Below are 21,254 nucleotides of genomic sequence, written 5' to 3'. Positions count from 1 at the left end.
AGAAAACTAGAAACCGTTTTATTTCAAATGAAATTTGAAAGTAAGAGCAAACAAAGATGAATATCACAGATAACTAAAATAGATCCTTTCCCATCATTATTTTCCTATTCACCAGTTATCAAATTATTTTTCTCAACTCCTCCATCCTCATACTGTTTGAAGAACGTGTCCAACAGCAAGGCTTGATGTATGACATTTCAGCAATATAGGTTCCTTTGCAAAGCAACTAGAATCGGGCAGGGAGGTTAACAATCCGATTTACCACAGATAACTAATTCCAAGCTTACGTTGGCTTCATCTGATTATCTTTTGCTAAATCACAAAGTTAAGAGTCAAATGAAATTGGGCCTTTAAGAAGGGAATTGCTAAAATAATCCATATTAATAAAACAAGAGAATATGTAAAACAAATTGTCTGGTTTACCCCTATAGTTTGATGAAAAAATGATAGCTGTTTCTAAAGCCCTGTGTTTTTAAGTGTATTTCATTAAAATCCCTTTCTTGTTAGCAAGCAATGTAAGCTTTTTAAGCATCTATCAGCTCAACAGGACGCTTCCATTGGGTCCTTTAGTTTTGTTTTTAATTGTGATTGCACCTAGAATGGAAAAATGTCTTTAAAATAAAATATTTGTTTATAAGTCCTTTGCCCATAAACCTGTGGTAGGAGTAGTCTTTTTTTGCAAAGAGGAGGACAAATTATGAGGGATCAATGTGAAATGAGAGAATACAAAGTCTGGGGAGGCTGAAATTGTGAACCAGAATTTTCTGAGTGAAATGAAGCAAGTACAATAAATAAAACCATAATATATTGAAAATAGAAATCTAAAAACTCCTGTGCTGTGATAAAACTTCTTCCCTAACATCCATTTTGGAATTTGTATAAAACATCTACAGTTCTTTTTGAAATAATGCAGGGAAGAAACTTAAAGGCCAATAATATTTTGAAAGATAATTATAACAATATTTTTCATTTTAGTAATCTAAATCCTGAATCATCTTGTATAATAAAACAAATCTAAGGCAAAATACATTTTTAATGTCTTTTGATACCTCAAAAAATTGAAAAACCCTTATAGTGTTTGTCAATTAAAAAAAATCAAACCAAGAACACATGAAATGCAATACAGTTTATAAGACAATCTTGTAGAATGATTTTCCTGAACCATATAGAAAAAACTATATACTTGGTCCTTTAATAATAGTTGCTACGATAATAAAAGCCTATACACTTCAGTACAAGATTAGCAGTTGAGAAAATCAACTACTCTCAGTAGACTTCCAGTAAAAATGGCTGTATAAAAAGTGCACCCTTGCTTCCCTTTTGAGGTAGAACTGTACCTAACATCTGAGTCAAGACCCTGAATTAGGTATAACAGTGATCTGATTCAGCGTGGCACAAATAATATTCCACTACATCACCTGCAAGTACTGTTCCTTGTGAAAGCCCTTTACTGTATTATTTATTATACTAGTATTTAGTATTGACAAAAGACTAGTATTGTTTAAAAACAAATATAAATATTACATCTACATCTTCCTGAGCTGGCCACTGTGCTGACTTTGTAATAACAGAAAATATGGATAAGGTTCTTTCTTTTATGTACATTGTTTTAAGGAGATTTACCTTCCTAACACCAAAATATCTTTTTGACTCTGTATCTTGACAGGTGTAGGAAAAGGTTTGAGAAAACAGTGTAATCCTATCTGAACAAACACATTCTGGGACAGTAAAAAATGCAAAGCTTTAGTTTTATAATAAAAAGCTTTTCCCTAAACAGAAAAATTACTGAAATTCAATACATTCCAACAGTGTTCTTCCTTTAAAGTTACCTTGATCAGAGAGTGATTATCTTTTGCCAAATCAGTCTGTCTTGTTTTGATTATATTTCTAACCACAGTATTTCTGTTTCTAGTATTGCCAGAAGGTCCCTAATACTTTAATTTCCTTCATCTCCTTCTAGGAAAAGAGTTGCTAATGAGAGGATGTTTTTCATACACCAAGGTTTTTAAAGTTGCCCTTACTGAAAAACACATAAGAATGCTTTAGGCTTGAAATATGCTTTCATTTATAACAATCACTTAATTGAAACATGTCATTTGATTCTCTACCACTCCATTAAATTTGCACAGATATTATTAAGATATATTCTATTCATTACCTATATCCAAACACTATAATCCAACTGGAAGCATGAAAAATCATATTCTGTGTCTACATAGAAAATTAAAACCGTGTCTTAGAATACCTGGCTTATATTAGATTTAACATAGGGATAATTGCCAGAAGAAAGCATGGAGAGCACAGAAATAAAATATTTCTGGTAGGAGGTTGTTACTGAGCAAGTGGAGTCATGTGTAACAGTGAAAAAGATCTTGAAAAGAGGACTGTGAACAGTAATTTGTGAAATCTCTAACTTACTTTTCTTCAAATGGCCAACAGTTCTTCACTTGGAATATTTTTTGAAAGAAATTTCTATGGTTAGGAAAGAAAGACACTCTGTAAAGTTGTTACACAATCAATACTCTCCTCTGGAAAGCAGACACATTATTAATCCTCTAAATGAACAAGCTATTTCCTAACTGCCGTGAATAGTACCTGAATTCAAGCACTAAAGGAAGCTTGAAGCTGCAACCATAAATGCATCACAGCTGGTTCAGGCTACATACCTGATTTCTTTGTTGATTGCATCTAGCTGCTCCTGGAGCATCATGGCCAGAGTCTGGGCATCGGAATGGCCACTTGGTGAAAGCAGGTCCATGGAGCTGAACAGCGTTTCTCTATCATCATCATCAATGTCCGACATCTCGGTGTCGCTTTCGAAAGGATGACTGCTCAGAACACCGATCTGCTGCGTCCTATTCCACTCGTGATCGCCAAGTGATTTGACCTGAGAAGGAATAAGGACATGTATGGCTTATGTCAGAGAAAACTGCAAAGTCGAACTTAAAAAAAAAATGGGAAAGGAAAGCAACTACCATTTCAAAATGCTTGTTCAATTATAAGCGCTCCATAAATGCTTGCAGTATTACTGCAAATAGCATAAAGGATTTTCACATAATTGTAATTTAGGTATCCAATTACTCCAAGGAAAATTCATACAAAAAGACACTCTGGAAAGACAAATAATCAAGTATGTTTGAACTTTTATGTCTAAACTTCAACATTTTCTGCTGCCATTTTGTGCAACAGTTCTCTGAGCAGGTACAGAAAAAAAAAACCACTCTCTGGGTTGGGTTTTCTTGTTTGGTGGGTTATTTTTTCTGCTGTTGTTTTCTTCCTGGAAGAAAACCCCACAAACTGTAAGCTTAACAGCCTCAAACACATTCTCTTATCAGGGAATATATGAGAAAAAATTGGGGATTAACCTTTGGTTCATCTCTGCGCACTCCCATCCGGCCTCTTCTAGGTCGCCTTATCACTTTAGTTGACCGATAGTCAGACTGGCTATCAACCAGTGAGCCCACTGAGTACCTCAGCTCTGTTGATGTGTCCAGATGAGGTCTATAAACAGAATTACATAAGTGGACTGAGAGAGTAATAGGAATAACAACAGCAATCCAATGACTTTTTCAAACAAACTTTCATGTATCACATAATAAAGGAGAAAATCACATGACAAAACATAATTTAAAAGTGAAAAATTGAAATAATTGTATGAGAAAATTTAGGGAGACACCAAACCTCTGATTTTTTTAAATGAAAGCTGTGCACAGAAAAATTTATTGTCCATAACTTTAACAGGAAAAAGCACATTTCAGGATAATTAGAACTGGCAGCTGAATGTATTGTTTTGTATATTCATATGCCTGAGGTTACTCTAAGCATGCTACATGTTCATGAATGAGCATATTGATTAAAGCTTTCCTGCTGTAAGTCTATGCTCTACATTATGAAAATATTAGTGAACTGACCTGTGATATTTAACATTGTTTAGGAATTACTAATCTTTGTTTGACGACATTTTCAGTGCTTTAACCCCCAATTTTTCCTATAGCCCTGGTAAGTCTTGGGGTATTTCAGTGAGGCTTATACAGGATGACTTCAGTACTTCTTTTCTTGTTTATGAACAGTGATCCCTGACCTTTTTGTCCTTAATCAAAGAGCAGCACGAAAAGTTCACTGCATGGTGCAATAAAAGCATCCTAACCATAGGCTGTGGAACCAAGGTGGAAGAGCAAAGGGTCCATGCACCATTTGAGAATTCAACCACAGAAGTAGAGACCTGAACAATTTCTATTTCTCAACACACTAGCAATCTCTACATAAAAATATATGAATAGCTTGATCACAGCAAAAAAATGAAATGCAACAAAAAACCCGCATAGGGCAGTGACTGTTAGTTGCATCCTGGGGTTTGGGTTTAGATTAGGGGTTTTTAATTTATGTTAGATAGTCAAGTTCTGTAATCCTGCGCACCCCCCGTGTTTTCCCCTCCCCGCGGTGGTTCGCTCCTCGCTGCGTGCTATTGGAGCTTACCCCAGTCACTCCTGCAGACACTCCCGGTCCTGTCCAGAGAGTTCCCCACCGGTCACCCCGATTCCACATCCCCAGTAGCCCAGGGACCCGGGAACCGCCCCAGCGCCGTCTCGGTTGGTCGCTGTGGTCAACATCACTGCCACAGCAGCCGCCCCTATTGGATGGGAGGCTGTGGGTCCTCTCATCCCGTCCCCCATAAAATCCTACCCCACCAGAACCCAGGTGCCATTTTCTCACATGTGAGTGCTGGGAGCGGTCACGCCTTTCCACCAAACCGCGTCACGTGACCAATAAACTGTTCCTGCCAAGCACGGAGTAAATGGACAAATTCCTTACTTCTTTGCCTGATCCCTAGCGCATGGTTACAGTGGCTGGCCAGCCCACGCACCCGAGACACAGAAGCCGTGTCCGGGAACCTGCGGCAAAAACCCCGACAGCACGTGGAAGATACGCCACAGCCAGGCTCCCAAGAGCTGCGTGCAGCCAGGGAAAACAAAGCAAATGCCACAACTGTTTTTATTTTCTGTGTGCAGTAATTGTCTCAATAGAACTTTTTTCTCATAATCAATAATATTTGGCAGTTGTGAAGCAAGTTGGCAGGAAAAAAGAAACAGTCCAGGTTCCACTCTTACTGTGGATATTCATCTGCTGACCAGATTAATTATTTTCCTGAAAGCACAGACTCCAGCCAATGCAGAATTGAATTCTCAGGCTGAGAATAGGATGTATTTAATGCTCAGAGCTTGCTGTGCCTGAGAGAGCTGGGAGCTTCATGAGGTCAGGTTACATAAGGGAAAGTATACTGTTTAGCAGAACCTGCTGAATTCCCAAGATACTTAGATAGCTTATAAAGTTCACAGAGCCCTTTGACAAGGGCTAATCAGCTCCTGTTTATGGAGCACAAGCTAATGACATTCATCTACCCAGCAAGAAAAGCTGCTGCTCTCCAAGGGTGCTCCAAAAACCAAAGCTGTTGTTACAGAAGCTCAGTAGCCTGTGTCCCTGCAAGCACTTTCAAGAAAAATGTGTTGTGGCCTGTAGTCACATTCCCAAGGGAACAAAAATTCAAAAAGTTAAAAGCATCACATTCTGAATTTCATCAGTTTACATGTCTCTACATATAGAAAAATATTATTTTAAGAAATAATAGGTTGAGGGAGAAACCATGTCCAGGTACTGAGCAAGATGTCTGAGGACATCAATGGGCAGGCTATAGCTGATGGAAAAAAAATAACCCATTGAACAAGAGTAACTTTAGATGAATACAATGCTCCCAATTCAGTCTTTGTCCATGAGCTTTGTTTGGCAGGTGTGCTGGCGGGTTTTAAAAACTAACATGTTGCTTGTTATGAAAACAGCACGTGGCACACAATTATCAATAAAGCAACAATTTAATCTCAAGGGATGTGGTATTATATTTTAGTTAAATGGTATGCTCTGTCTCACCCGTCGAAAATGTATGGTTTATTCCAAGCCTGGGATCCTCCCCTGAAGTATCACGTGCCTGTAATCCCATTGGCCCAATCTTATTCCGTGCCCACTTTGAATCTCCCTGTTAAGTGTGCCGGGGGGACGAGGCTCGCTCTCTTAGCCAGCTCACATGGCTGGTGCTCTCTCGGCCCCTCTCTCCCCCTCCCCTTTCCCCTCACTCCCCCTTCCCTCCCCTCTCCCTCAGAAACCATGCTGCCTCCCAGGGGTAGGACCCCCAATAAACCCTCATCTAATTAGCACCCTCAGAAGCCATGTGGAGTCTCCTTGCCTTCCTGCTGCTACCAGCGAACTCACAGCTTAGGGGGTCCCCTGGGGACAACCCGGAGGGTCCCCCAAAACGCGCCGCAACAAAGGGACACTTTTAAGCAAGAAGAAGTTTCTAGAATGATAAATTCTTTGCAGCTGTTAGTGGTTATTCTTATGGCATTTGTCTCACTATTCTTCCTATATTGATTTTCCATCAAAAAGAGGCACAATGTTTAATGTCTAATTATGATGTTTTCAGATCTCTCTGAATAATGTCTTCAGATTCAGCTGAAGTTCTGTGGTCTTTTGCTACACACAGTGAGTTGTGCCTTGCTAAGAAAGAAAAAAAAAGATATTATTTATAGAATAAATATGATCATAAATATGCTGATCAGTTTCAGCATTAAAGAGGATTGTTTCTAATTTATATTTAAGGTCTGAGACAAAAGTTGTGTATTTGGATATACTTTTAAAAACATTTCATAATTTAAAAGACTTTTGTTTATCTCCATAATATTTCAGTGTATACTCACTGATATAAGGTCCTGTCTGCCTATGAAAAAAGTGAAAAGCAACAGTAATATAACTGCATAGATTTTACATTTAAATGTACATTTATATGTGGCTTGAACACATCCCTGCTGTAAATGCTTGCCATTTACATTTATGTCTATTTCAACTTAAAGTGAGAAAACTTTTTTCACAAAATATTACCTTGACAAGGTGGGTTCAATTAAAGAACCAGCCCTCAGTTTCATTTGATCCAATTCAGACCTCAGTTTCTCAATTTCTTCGGCAAGTCTTTCCTGGAAATAAGAAGAGTAAGACATACTTACTTGTGATACAAAATACATTTATTTTATGAGATATTGTTCTTGTACAGTTAAACAAGCAAGCAAAGATATGCTGAATGTAACACTGACTACAATAGGGAAAGGAAGCTCATTTAAGTCTCACTACTACTAACGAGATGTACACATCAAAAGGAGGTGGTATAGCGCTCTGCTGTTTTATCACTGCCTGGACGTGTTGGAAGGCCAAGTACTTGAAACTTATTTTTTTCCCTAGCATAAAGCCAGGCACAGTTCATTGTGTGACATACCACTTGCCCTATAGAGACCAAGATTAACAGTTGGTCTCAATGATCTCTGAGATAATCTTTTCCACCCTACATGATTTTATGACACTATGGGATTCCATACCAGCCTTTCTATTTACTGACAGAGACGCAGACTTGGAGAGAACTGCATTTTAGATGACTCAAACTGCAGCTATATGTCTTGCTCTTATTGAGTTGATGTGACTCTAGTATGAGGTGCTGCTGGGAAAAAATGACAATTTGCCACAAAATTGGATTTTTGGAACTAACTAAAAAAAACCCCACTATTTAAAGCTACTAGAGAAAACAGCACTGTTCCCAAATTCTACAAATAATTGTTATCTATGTAAAAAGTGAAATGAAAGAATTTTAAAACTAATTAAGAACAAGCATGAGATGAAGATATAACACTGGTGTTCCTAGAGTTTAAAATGTTCGGTATTGCAAAAGGCTAGGAAGGATATGGATCATCTACAAATATCTATTAGATATTTATAAATATATTTATAGATTTATATCTATATATAGATATATATCTATTAGATATCTATAAATAATATCTAATAGTAATATCTATAAATAATACTATCTATAAATAATACCAGTTTCAGTGAGTATCATTACTGAATTATTGGCATATAATTACTGAAATAGTATTAGAGTATTTTTAAAATATTTTTTGATTGAACAGAAGTACTGAGATGACTGATACTCTGTTGGTAACACTTCACTTGCCCGTTACTTAGAGATTATTAGTATCTGATGTTATGTCCATCTGTCTGAAATTGCTTCATCAGTTTCTTCATCAAAGTTGAACAAATAATCCCTTCAAAGGTGGACACTTAGAAGCTCTGGGGTCAGAACATGTAGTGACAGGACAAGGGCTTTAAAATTAAAGAGGGTAGGTTTTAGATATCAGGAAGAAATTCTGAGGGTGCTGAGGCACTGAAACAGGTTGTCCTTTTAGGTACTTTAATCTTGCTGCCTTTCTCTGCAGGTTACCTAAATGTGGATGAAAGTAAAAATTTTTTAATAGATACCTCTTTCGTTATTTTTCTCAAAGGTCTTGATTTTTGATGCCATATGATATATTTATATTAGTATAGAATGGAGCTGTATTTTAAAATTCTGTACAATTGCTTCTACAGGGATTTAATACATTGCAAAACCACTTCTGTGAATCTGAATGCAAATACATTTATGAATCCTACTGCACTCAAGGCAGGAATAACTTCAAAATTAAATCTTATCTGGGATTGGAAGAAATATTTATCATCAATTTGACTGATTCACTAAACAGCATTAGGGGTTAATTTGCAAGCAATGAAGAAAGGTCACTTTCAGCTATATATAGCACAATGCCATTGCACTTGTTAAGAAGAATTGCATAAAATTTAAAACTTACATTCTTCACTATGAAAGTGCAACCAGTTATGCATACATCTATGTTAAATAAGACTTTTTCAGAATTAAAACTGATAGAATAAAAACTCCAGAGCCAGTAAAATCAACATGAATTTTGGTATTGACTTCCTGAGGCTAGGATATCAACCATGAACTTAGCTCAGAACAACTGTCAGAGACCTTCAAAGGCTATTTATTGCATCTAGGTGATTAAAGGAATCCTAATTTATGTCAGGAAAATTTTTCACGATAGCTGGATAATTAATATTACATATACATATTTCCAAATAATAATTCTACATATTTTGTTAAAACCAGATAAAATCAAAGTAATTTACAGTACCTTATCATGTAAGGACTCTTCCAGATTTTTCCTGAAACTTTCAGATTCTTGAATCAAAAAATTCTAGAAATAAAAATAAGAGAAAAAAATAAACAAGAAAGAAATGAGAGACATGCTCATATATCAGATATCACTAGGTACATGTACAAGTTTACAAAGTTTATATATGTTGGACTTCCAAATTAAAATTCTTTAATGCTTCAATTGCATTATATACTAAATTTTAAATGCTGCAAGAATTCAAACATGTAGGAACATGTGTCTTCAAGATCAGCAAAAACTTTGCATCTTGGTTCAACTGAGGAAATGCCTCCTCCTTACACAATCAATTCTTCCAACAACTTCTTTTGGCAAGCCTGTTTCTCACTCCATGCCACATCTTGCTTCAATGATATAAACCAGAAGTACATAATCTGAGAAGTTCTGAAATACCCTCCTGAAAAACACTTAAAGATTCCTCTCAGACCATACAGAAGGTGAATAAGTAGAAGAGGGAGAGATTAAAGAGGGCAAATACAAATGTCAGTAGCTTTGAATTTTGCAGGATCACATTGTCTCACGTAATGGAAAATCTGTAAATAAAGTTCCCTCTCCAAGGCTAGATGCTCCTTCTCCTGTGGTGACAGCATTTTACTCTTCCCAGAGGAAGTGAGGTGAAATCTGCGGATTAAAACACTGAAATGATAGCACATCTAAAATGGTCATTCCTCTGTTCTTATCCACTTTCTCTTACTGCCTCATGCAGCCTGTCACACATTGGTCCTTTCCAAGCTCTTCATCAGGCTCTTGGCTGATAAACACGTGACTCAAAATATTCAGCATATTTGCAGCTCTTCCGGGAAGACACTTGAGACCACTCTTGAATTAAGATTCAAATGTATAAGTTGGACCACATTTGTGGTAATATTTGGTAATATAAAATCAGCATGATCCCTCCATCCTGATAAAAGTAGAATATATGGGAAATCTTTATGAAGCTAAACTTTATACTGCTGTTTGTACTGTACCTTTTCTTCAAGTGCTGCCATCCTCTCTTTTAAGTGTAGTTGCAGACGCTCATTGGATTCTGTCAAAAGTCTGTCTACAGTATCCGATAATCTTTTGTTGTGCTCCTCATTCATTTTTTCTCTTTGCCTTGCCTTTAATGTAGAATAGACAAGACAGATTGGTAGGGTCCAAAATTAACCAGTACAGATATGTATCATTGATAAAAAAAAAAAAGGTAACTGTAACCATCTAAAATAATTTCACAGGAAATGTAATTACAGTTACTGATTAATGCACATCCATTTTTGTAACAGGAGAATGTTTTCAACTCTGCAACTGGTCGTAAATTAATGTATTAAGATGGCGAAGCAAAGTAGGAAGATGCTGCCATCACTGCTACAAACAGAACATTTACAATTAGGTAGTTTTGGGGGCTGGAGTACATAATGTAGCACTATACTGGCAAATGAAAAGTGCACAGAAGCTGTTTGCAATATACATACTCTTTGAAGTTCCTGATTCTTCTCTTCAAGTTGAGCTTCTAAATGTCTCATACGTTCCTCAATGTTTCCATGCCTTTCTTCTGCCTGTAAAATATAGAAAGACTCTTTCTGTAATTTGGGTCTCTTTGGAAGTTTTTACTTCAGTAAAGTTTAAACAAAACATAAAGCAAGCTACTACTAACTGCAAACTTAGTTTTTCAAAAATAAACTTTATATTTAAACAGGCAGCTGAACAGCATTGCTTGAAATGTGTCAGCTACAAAGGCCTGTTACATCCAAGCATCAGCAAAACATTATTTTTGAGTTATTTATGAGCAATGAAATCAGCCAAATGTAACATGCAGAGTGTGCATGGTTTGAACACAAACCTGCCATCGTAAAATTGTAAGCTCCTGAAGCACTGAACTGCACGATGGTTGATTATCAATTAAAAAAAAATAAAAAATGAAAACAAATCAGATGGATTCTATTCAGCAATAGAAAGTAAAGTCCAGTAGGACTACCTTCCTACGTATGGAGATCATTTCTTGTAGTTTAGCTTCCATAACATATTGATAATCATCAGATGAGGTAGAAGAGGTTGGATCAGACTAACAAGTCAAGGAAAAGGAGAGGGACAAAATTGAAAAATCAGAACTAAAGACACTGACACTGAACAGAACACAGCACAAAATGCTTAAAAGAAAAGTGTGACTGAAAATTTAATACTTTTAACTGACAGATTTTTACATGGAATAAACTACACTTATACTTGGTGAAAAATATGCAGTTGGTGTGGAGAAACTGAAAATAATGGAATGCTAAAGAAGCTGTCAACCTACACATGGAAGTACAAGGTTAGTGATGGCTGGCTGATGACACATGACTACAGAGTGGATTCAAAGCTATACTATCTAATCTAATGTTGTTTTTCTCTTTTTTTTTTTTTTTTTAATTTTGGTAAACTGAACACAAGAACCAGACTCTCAGAGGCCAATATCAGAAATTCCTGTATAATTCTTCTACCATTCTCTAGGAATTATTACAATGCATAAATACTATGTAATGGACCAGTCAGTTACACCACCACTATGCAATGTCATAGTACATGCCCTAATTTCTAGAAAACAGAAAGAATGCCAAAAGAGACAAGACTCAAGCTTTCATATGCCATTTTAGAATATACTATATAAGGCCTGTCATCCAAATAACCAATATAGTTTTCATCCCTTTGAAAAGATCCACCCTGGTGGATCTCTTTGGAAGATGAAGGTCATCAGATAAAAGAAGAACCTATAAATAAAAATACATTAATAATAATGAAAAGTTATTACTGAGTGTAGAAATGGTAATCCAAACAAAAATTCATTACTATTTCTGACAGAAGCTGACCTTAATTAGGTCATTTGTGGCAAAACATGAATATTCATGTTACTGTCATATCAAACAAGTCTATGTTATTATTAAAAAACTAAAAAAGCCCTTTTAAAAAAGGGAAATGCTATATTAGTTTTGTTGCTATGGAAACAGGAATATGCATAAGGCATACGGAGAGGGCTACTGATGACTGAGTTCTGAGCTCGCACTTGTCAAATGCTATTTCACTCTGTCAGATTCACCCTCTCTCAAAAAGAGATCTGAACTTCATCTTTAGATGAGCAAACTTTAATATGCACAAGATACACTAATTTTACAGTTGTATTTTTGTAAGACTATTTCTCATATGCTTATCTACTAATGATTCATCAGATTAATTAGGAATAGGTATCAAAGTAATGCCAGATTTTCATAATAATATAAAATTACCCATATCTTAAATTCTGTAGTATTATCAGTACCAAAAGTTCATACAGAAAGCAATGCTGTGGTCTAGTAATTTATAAATATAAACTGCAGCTTTTGATATGAAAACATCCACATAAGAAAATTCTGCTTTGTATAAATACAAGAATATTGCTTAACCTTGAAGACCACTAGTATTACTTTCAGAGTATATTCATAAAACTCAGATTCTTGCAAAATTTAAAGGAAAATCTTTGTAATTAAACTCATTTAGAAGTGCAGTTCTTGTTTCTGATAATGAAGCAGGTGTATTGTGATGTACTTGAATTTATTTATTAGCTGAAATTATTTTGTCTGTTTATTACAATTTAGACCAGCAACAGTACTTTTATGGTCTTCTTTAACTTATCCCTCCATTTTGCTTATTAGTTGGTTTCAGCACACCAATGCTAATGCACTCCTTCCTCTCCCAATTGGGTAATTAGAGAGATAGGGTTGAAAAAGTTAAGGCTCTGTAACTGCAGAACAGGTGTCTTTCCAGAGTGACCAAGGTTCTATTCTCTTCTTTGTAGAGAATAGAATTTTCCGCTTTTCAAGTCCTGGTTGCAGCATTGGTTCAAGGCCATCCCTTAATGCATTTTCAAGGGTCATGAGATGACTTGAAATCACCAAAGTTCTGAGAAGACTTAAGTAATTCTACCTCTTTTGAGGCCATTTTCATAGAGGGAGATATAGAACCCACTGGGGGCACCTTTCTACAAAATTAAACTCCTTATAAACTCCATTAGCTGACTGCAAAATTTAAAAGCAAGTTCCTTAAACTTCACTGCTTTTGATGCCTTGAGACACCACTTAGAGCAGAGGCTAGACAGTGTTAAAAGCATAAAGTAGGTATTTATTAAAAGGCCTTCAAAGGATACACCTTGGGCAGTACAAGAGGCCGGCCAAGGCTACACACAAGATGGATGACAGGTCACGAGTTTTTACTCTTTTATAATTTTTGCTCCATTTACATATTGGGGTTAATTGTCCAATCACAGCTTCAGGTTATGAAGTCCCATCCTCTCAGATTGCTCTTCTCAATTCACTATTGTTTATAACTTTTGGGCCTGAAGCTGCAATGGTGTCCTTGGTTCTCAGGCTGGAAAAGGATTGTTTTGTCTAACTAAACTTTGAGGAGAACTTGCTAACACTTTATATGAAGTTCACAGTTATATACTAATGCAGTACAGAACCTGGAAAACTGAAAGCTAAAACTTAAGGCATCACTTCGGTACACTTAATTGCATCTTAATGCAAAATATTAAGAAAACCAAAGTAAAACCTCTATGTTCAAAGGGATCTCATTCACATCCTCTGAAATGTGCTAATCTGTCCTTGAAAAGACAATCTGTCTAGTTACCTGTATAATTTACCTTTTTTTTCCAAACTAAAATGTACATTTTTCAGTCCAAACCATGCCATTATACCTTATCTGTCAAGCAGATCTTTTCAATGCAGAAAATAATTGTGATATTAGGTCTAATAATTTTTGGAAAAAAGAGAAGGGTGAAATTGTTGTCAGAATTATGTATGTTATCTGAATTCTTATATAGACAACATTCTTGAAAGAACATGATGTTCCCTTAAGATTCTTATAGCTACCTATTATTTCATAACTTTTTGCTGCTTTAATATTTCAGCAAGGTATATGCTATCTTTACATCTCTTTGGTAAAACAGAAACTTGAAAATTAATTAAAATTCAATATGTCTAAGAATCAAAACAAATGTCATTATTTGAAACACTGCAAATGTATTAGAATATTTTATCTATTTTATGTTTCCTTTATGTCCCATTTGTTCTGAAAGTGTTATTCTGTATTATTCTTAAAGGACCCAATTATTTTATAGAAAAAATATTCAATAATTAGGCTCAAGTGCTTGTCTGGCAGAAAGCAAGCACAGGTGCACAGATTTAGTATCTACTCTGGGCTCTAAAGCTGCTTAGGGATTTTAACCACTGGTTATTATGTGGCAGCTGTAGGCGAAGCCCCCTGCAGCAGGGATGGGAATCAAAAGGGCAGACAGAAACACATGTACATACTCCCATTTTCTCTGACTCGCAGAAACCCACCTGCAGCCAAAGACCTCCAGGAACCAGTGTCCCCAGCTGGAGCACACTCCCAAAATGAGGGTTTCAACACCTCCCATCACCCTTTACATTGAGGAAGGCCCCCGGCCCAGTCTCAAAGAGACCCCTCCAAACAAAAAATCCCCTGTAGCAAGTCAGCTGTTAGCTAAGGGACTTGCAAATCCTTCCCTAAGGACTTCCTGAGGCCATGTAGTTAGGATTGGTATACCTGTGGCAGTTACACTTTTTTGTTGCTCATGTGTCTTAGTCAGACCCAGAGATTATAAAGAATAAGCTCTTTGAGAGTCTTGGCAGCCTATAAAATACTGAATGTGTCCATCTCAGCCTTGTAATTTGAGGCACAAGGCAGAGACACCGGTGCTTGTCATGCTTCCACAGCAGAATTTTAGGCACACATGAGACAGCACAGACAACTGTGGAGTTTGAGATTACTAAAGAAAAGCTGGATTTCTTCCAACTTGTTTTACTAAGAATTAATTGAGTTAAAAACTGTAAAGTATAGCTTACATGACTACTTGCTTGGCAGGCCTTACCCTACGTTCTTTCTTCAATGTAAGACTTGCTGTTTGCTCCTACTCTGTACAGGAGGATTAATAAGACACATTGTGTGATATGCAACAACTAGCATTTAAAGCATATAGCCAGAACATTCAGTTATAAATAGATTTGGGAAATCATGCATCTTAAACTGGATTAAAAATATATGCACAAAAGCTAATGAAGTCTGACTCCTAGGAGAAACCAGCATGAGTCTTAATGTTCACTTTGCACTCTCTATGCCATAGACTAGCCAGCACAAGTTAGTAACAGCCAGGAAAACTGCATTGAGGAAATACCAAAGCAGCTTGTGTGATCTCTGATCCTGTTAAAACTCTGCTGGTGCTCCTGCTGCTAATGCACCCACAAATAAGGTGTTGCTTTCACATTTTCTGTTACTGATGGCACTGCACATTTTCTAGGTCTTCGCATCCTAGTTGAAAAGAAAGAAATCCAAATTCAGATGCAGAAATCACTTGTATAATATAGGTGCCAGAATTTTTTTTTTTTTTTTTTGTGCTGAGTTGCAGGAGCAAGTCTAAACTTTTCTAATGGTACAATCAATTTCCCTGGTTTTGAGACCTTGACTTTTCAACACCTGCCCTCCAGTTTCTTCTACTCGCATCCTATGTTTTAGTCTATCCTCAGAACAAGGGCATTATTCACAAAGAAAGAATGCATTATTGAACTGAGCTATGAAGTTGAAGGTGAAAATAGGTGATCATGGTGACAGAGTTGCAACAGCTCACATAGTTATCAGATACTTGCTCACATCTAACTTGTTACCAATGTGACCAAATAAATTGTCTCAGGTGTCCCCTTTTTCTAAACCCCAACCTTTCAGTCACTTGATAGCCACAACTTCTTTCCCTTCCTTTGTTTTCCCACTACCTTCTGTACCTCCTAAGTTTAGTAAGCAACTCCTGCAATTGAGCTTTGTCAAATTTGCTTCTTTCATTTCTTCCTCCTATCAGGGCAAAATCTCCCAAGAAAAGGGAAGCAAAGTAAGAGGGGTGTTCTGAGAAGACAGAATGTGTTGTAAATTTTGTTTGGCTTCTCTCCCCTTCAAAGATTTTTTTTTTTTTTTTGCCTGTTATCAACTTCCTTCTCCTGTTAACACATCATATTTTCTCTCTCTTGTTCTCAGAGAGGTTTCTGTATTAACTACGTCCACTCCTTGCAGGGGAACTTCTTTCGCCTCTTTGCATCCTTTTCATGGCAGACATGCTCCTTTTACTTGTTTTGCAACTTCTTCCCTGCTTAAAGCAAACCATATCCCCACACTGACACAAAACAAGCATTATGTGCCACTTGCCTCCAACTCTTAAGTCATTTTTTATCACCTTTAAAATTAACTGAAGGTTTTACTATGCTAAATGTGGTTTATTATGATATGGTTTCCTCTTCTCCATCTCAGTGCTTCTCTAAAGCAGCTGAAAAGCATGGCTGGTATTTCTGGTGACCTGCATACAGGAATGATGGTGTAAAATGCTGACTGCTGTCTTGTGATCAGAGAAGTGACTTGGTACCTCCACTGCACAAGCACTCAGGGGGTGAAGGACTACTAGTGGGAGTCAGTGAATGGAAGTAGGTGGATGCTGGCTGGCCCTACGAGACCACTTCCTTGAACACATGAAAGGAGAAACTGTGCTGGACAGACTAACCATCTGAAGATTCTGGATGCTCCAATATCTGTCCCTTCTGAGGAAAATAAACATTTTGCGGGATAAAGAAAAGTTAATACAGGAAGGAGGTTCTTTCTACTAGGAACTGCCTCTTCTCCACAGCAGGCAAACAGACCAATACTGTTAGAGTGAGTAGAAGGTGGCTCAATGATTCATGGGAAGGGAATCTAAATCTTGGGATACATGCTGAGAGCTGTGCTACTTGTCATGACCAGACAAGTACCAGTGTGATGGCCAGGCAGGACAGCACAGTATATGGGATCATGCTGTTCCAGGTTAGTCTGCCAGAGGCTGACTAACCCTCCAGTTGCTCACCCAATGGGCAGAACACAGTGAAAACAAAGCCAAAGAAAAGTTCAAATGATTCAGGTAAATTTATGGGTACTTATCCAAGTTCACTGTATAGTCCAAATTTTTGGAAGTTCACTCCTTATGAACTAGTTTGGGCATGGAAAAGTAGCAGAAAGACATATCACTAGCTTATATACATAAAAAAAAAAGGAAAACCAATTAATTTAAAAAACTGACACGCTAGAAGGATGACAATTTATATCCTTCATTTGCAGAATCCCAACCTGGATTTATTATGAGCAAGAATATAAAAAAAAAAATTGAATGCAGAACTGCAACATGCAATTTTATATCTGGGGGGTTGGGGTGGGGATGGAAAATAATCACTGACAAATCCAGAACATATTTCTTCTGGTGTATCTCCACATGTAAGTAATTGCTCTTATATTTTATCCACAGCAAAGCAGATAACCCACATTACTTTACTTTAAAACACATATAAAGCATGTTTGGCTTAACTCACCTTCTCCATATGATTGTAACCCCATTAATCTCAGAGAAGCCACTTTCATTGAGAATAGTACTAAAGGAAGGAGAATCAGTTTTGACTTTTTTTTTTAAGCGCAGAAACAATAGCTGATTTGGTGGCTCCTCTTTTACTGGATATACACAGACACTGCAGTGATCACATAGCTCAGGTGGACAGACTTTGGGGATTCTGCAGCCAGATAATTTGAGTCCTACAGATAGCATGTATGTTGGCATAAAGTCCAATCAAGGCAAAATTAATTAAGCATTATTCAGTCCCTCAGGCAGGATCTGCATCTGCCAGACCTGAAGATCTGCGGCTGACCTCATGTAAAAGCACACCAGCAAGCTAACTTAAAACTACTTAAGCAAGCTGCAGTGATTACACCATCCTTGGTTCAGAGCCTCATTTATGTGATCCATGAAAAGTACTGGACTTTAAACTTCAGAGCTCTCAAAGCAGAACTTTAATAAGCTCTGCAGTTTGCAAAGAAATTGTATAAGAGACACATAGGCCACAGGCCTATTTAGCCTATTGGCCAAATTACGACATTCTTCTTCACATTATATATTCCCAGGTAGCACAATTTTAACTGAAATACATGTCTTCAGTTTCTTTATGTAACCACTGAGAAATTAACAGAACCAGCATTACAACCTATTTCTCAGAGTTTCCCACTTGGCAAAAACTTTGATCAAGTACATCAAAGTGAAATGGGGTGGAGCATCAGTTCTGTTGACAGATCTCTAACCACATCCCATGAAATAATGTAAGAAGACAGACAGAGATGTATATTGCAGCTTTATGGTCACAATAACAACAGTATCTCATGGAAGTCCCTGAGTGTTCTGCATGGTTGAAATGGGATTTCTTCTTACGATTTTTGTCATTAATATATGTTCAAGGAAAAATGCAGTTGTAAGAGAAGACATGCTTGAGACTGCCAAATACTTACTGGTGGCTAATTGCTGGAGAACTTATTCAGGAAAAATCCTCTTAAAACAGAAAACAGTATTTTTAAGCTACTGAGGGCATTAGAATATATGATTATTTGCTGAATCACAAACAATTGGAAAAAAAAAGTTAAAATGCCAAGGGATTGCTCCTCTGCGCACCTGAGTTTTTATTAAAATTCAATTAAATTTATTTGGTATTTCATGTAGCTCTTTTTGCTGCTTCTTCTTGCCTTCCTCATCCCCGCTACCTCCCCCAATTTTCAGTCTTTGTTTCAGATTGATACCCATTCATACAAACCTAAAGAGACAGCACAAACCCTTGATTACTGAAAGCCTTCCTTTCTAACTAAATTATTTTAAAATCAGACTTTATTAATGAGCTGCTCAGCATTTAAGGCTTCACTAAATATGGAAAACATAGGACTTGCAAAGAGTCCATCAAATTTAAAAACAGCTCAGCACATAAATAGAAGCAGTCTTTGGCAATAGAGAAAGGAAAGCTCAGATAAATCAGAATTATATATAATACAGTCTCTTAAATGCATTTTTCTGTGTCTGATTTTAAGTGATGAAGCATAAACCACATTATATGTCTTTATGAAGCTGATAAAATTTGAGCTATAGTATTAACTACATGCACATCTGAAAGCATTAGAGGCCAAATATAAAAAGCACGCTATTGAAAATTTATCTCAGTAAGATAGCAGCCATATAACAAATTTACCAGGAAAAAAAAAATTGAAATTCACTCAGAGTTTTACATTTTTCTCTGCAGATATGATACAAAGAATCATTCAAAGCAAACCTTGTAAGCATGTACTGCAAGTTGTCTTCATTTGTGTTGCACAAACGATCCCACCTGCCACCAGGATTTGATTTCATAGCACTTATTGCAATAAAACTAGGTGTTGTTTATATCATGGTATATGAAAACATCGAGAAGAACTAAGTACCTGTAGGAAAGGGACTCCCCTCACTGCCTACCCTTAAATTATAAACTCTTACACAGTGAGTCCTCCTAGAGTAAGCAATGCTCAATTGTATTGGAAATACATGACTCCTTTGTAAGTATAGCCTAGGCTAACTTACAGGTAACTACTTTTTCTGTCATCAAAATGCTAAGAATTACAACCACGGCATTGAAACCATTCCTGTTCACATACTTATCAAGAAACGTCCTTCTTTCAAATTGGCTCAATGTTACCTTTGTTTTGTCCTTGAGGTGAGGAATCAGGCTGCAAATCAGTGTTAAACAATGGGGTTTCTGAAGTGAGCCTATTTCTCAGTACCTTAGTCAAAGCTGCAATTCTCTGAGCCAGTTCAGCCTCCACTTCAGGTAAGGTTTCAGCTTTCCTCATTGTCTGCTGCAGCTTCTGCTCGGCCAACTCGAGACGCTCTTGCAGCTGTCTGTTTTTGTCTTCCAACTGAAAGCCAAATATAGATAAACAAGTATAGAAAATTAAAATCAATATTAAGGATTTTCCATCTCTTTCTAAAGTATCAGTGAAATGATAGCAAAACTCACTAACAGGCGACACACCCCTTAGTTTGGGAGAGGTTACTGGAGAAGTATTAACTCAAGCATGAAGCAATGTAGGCTGCCAGTCTTACTACTGATTTGAAGCTCAAGGATCTCATGAAAGTAAATAAAAGGACTTGTAAAATGGCACTAATTAAGATGAAGAAGCTCCACTGATGGATGTGGTAGTTATCTGTGCAAAAGAATACTACTGGTGCCAGTAAAAAGAGAAATTTCCAAATAGAAATACAGTCCATCTTACAGAAAAATTTACATATGAGCTAATATGTATTAATTCTGAAAGGATAGAATTCTGAAAGGATAATGAAACTAATTCTGAAAGGATAGAATTCCTTGAATAAATTGCCAAACATAATTTTCTGAATAAATAGCAATCATGTATTACAAAAAGTTAAAACTGACATTTAATTCTTTACAATTAAATCTCATTTACATTTTGCATAAGCTGTGATAACTATTAAAGAGAAAGAGGAGGACTTTTTAGAACTACAGCAACTTCTGGCCTACTGAGATGCACCACACAAGATTTTTTTAAAGGTTGCTGCTCTCTTGTTCAATTCAGGTAATACAAGATGAAATGAAAAATAAGTGTGATTGTAGATTCTTTTTTAATCCTTAAAAAAGCATGGAAAGCTAGGCTTTTCTCATCTCAATGCTGCAAATCAACTTTAAGTCTGACCATATGTACTCTAAGCCTAGTTGCTTTGATTCCTGCTTTGAGTAGGCAGAACTTTGCAGCACAGCATGACTTACATTGGCAACAATAAGAACTCAGATACAAGTACCTTACTTTTTCCATCGTTGGGTGGTTTTGTCCCTGACAATTGAAGATACCTCTTTAAATAGGCTAAGGAAGCTGGCAAAAGCTGGAGAGTTAGAGTTCTGATGGTTTAGTTTCCCTGAAGAAGTATCAAATACACATATACACACAGATACAGGGGGATGTGTGCTTGTGTGTGCAAATATATCTGCATACAATTATAGAAGCAGAGATTATCACATCACACAGGCTAATTTCCCATGTAACACTTTAAATTGTTTAAAGACATGTTAGGAAAAAAAAAAAAGTCTGATACTGAGGCTAGGTTTGAATGATACAGTATGATTTATTCACTTCATGTTTGCTTTCACTTTATATCATATTCTTCAAATTACAAACCAGTGTTTTATGTTCAGTTTACATTCCAGATTTGGAATCACCATGGAAACAAAGTACCATGAGAGAAAGCTGCACAGTCATGTTATAAGCTTTCTTAAAACATATTCACAGTTA

At 36.7% G+C, this 21,254-nt stretch overlaps 1 protein-coding gene across 1 annotated transcript in view; it reads right to left on the bottom strand.

Moving 5' to 3' along the window:
• Window positions 1-21,254, bottom strand: part of PPFIA2 (PTPRF interacting protein alpha 2) — a 309,903-nt gene that overhangs the window by 45,820 nt on the left and 242,829 nt on the right. Inside the window, exons 10-17 of the mRNA XM_053977182.1 lie at window positions 19,731-19,865; window positions 11,053-11,139; window positions 10,550-10,633; window positions 10,067-10,198; window positions 9,060-9,122; window positions 6,928-7,019; window positions 3,366-3,501; window positions 2,667-2,887 (exon numbers count right to left, since the gene is read on the bottom strand). Of these exons, the coding sequence (XP_053833157.1) occupies window positions 2,667-2,887; window positions 3,366-3,501; window positions 6,928-7,019; window positions 9,060-9,122; window positions 10,067-10,198; window positions 10,550-10,633; window positions 11,053-11,139; window positions 19,731-19,865 (950 nt within the window). The remainder of the gene's footprint in view (window positions 1-2,666; window positions 2,888-3,365; window positions 3,502-6,927; window positions 7,020-9,059; window positions 9,123-10,066; window positions 10,199-10,549; window positions 10,634-11,052; window positions 11,140-19,730; window positions 19,866-21,254) is intronic.

This window comes from Vidua macroura, chromosome 5 (assembly GCF_024509145.1).
Source record: "Vidua macroura isolate BioBank_ID:100142 chromosome 5, ASM2450914v1, whole genome shotgun sequence".
In the NCBI taxonomy this organism is placed as follows: Eukaryota; Metazoa; Chordata; class Aves; order Passeriformes; family Viduidae; genus Vidua; species Vidua macroura.
Note: the sequence above shows the minus strand (reverse complement) of the source record. Positions and strands in the feature narration are given on the sequence as shown.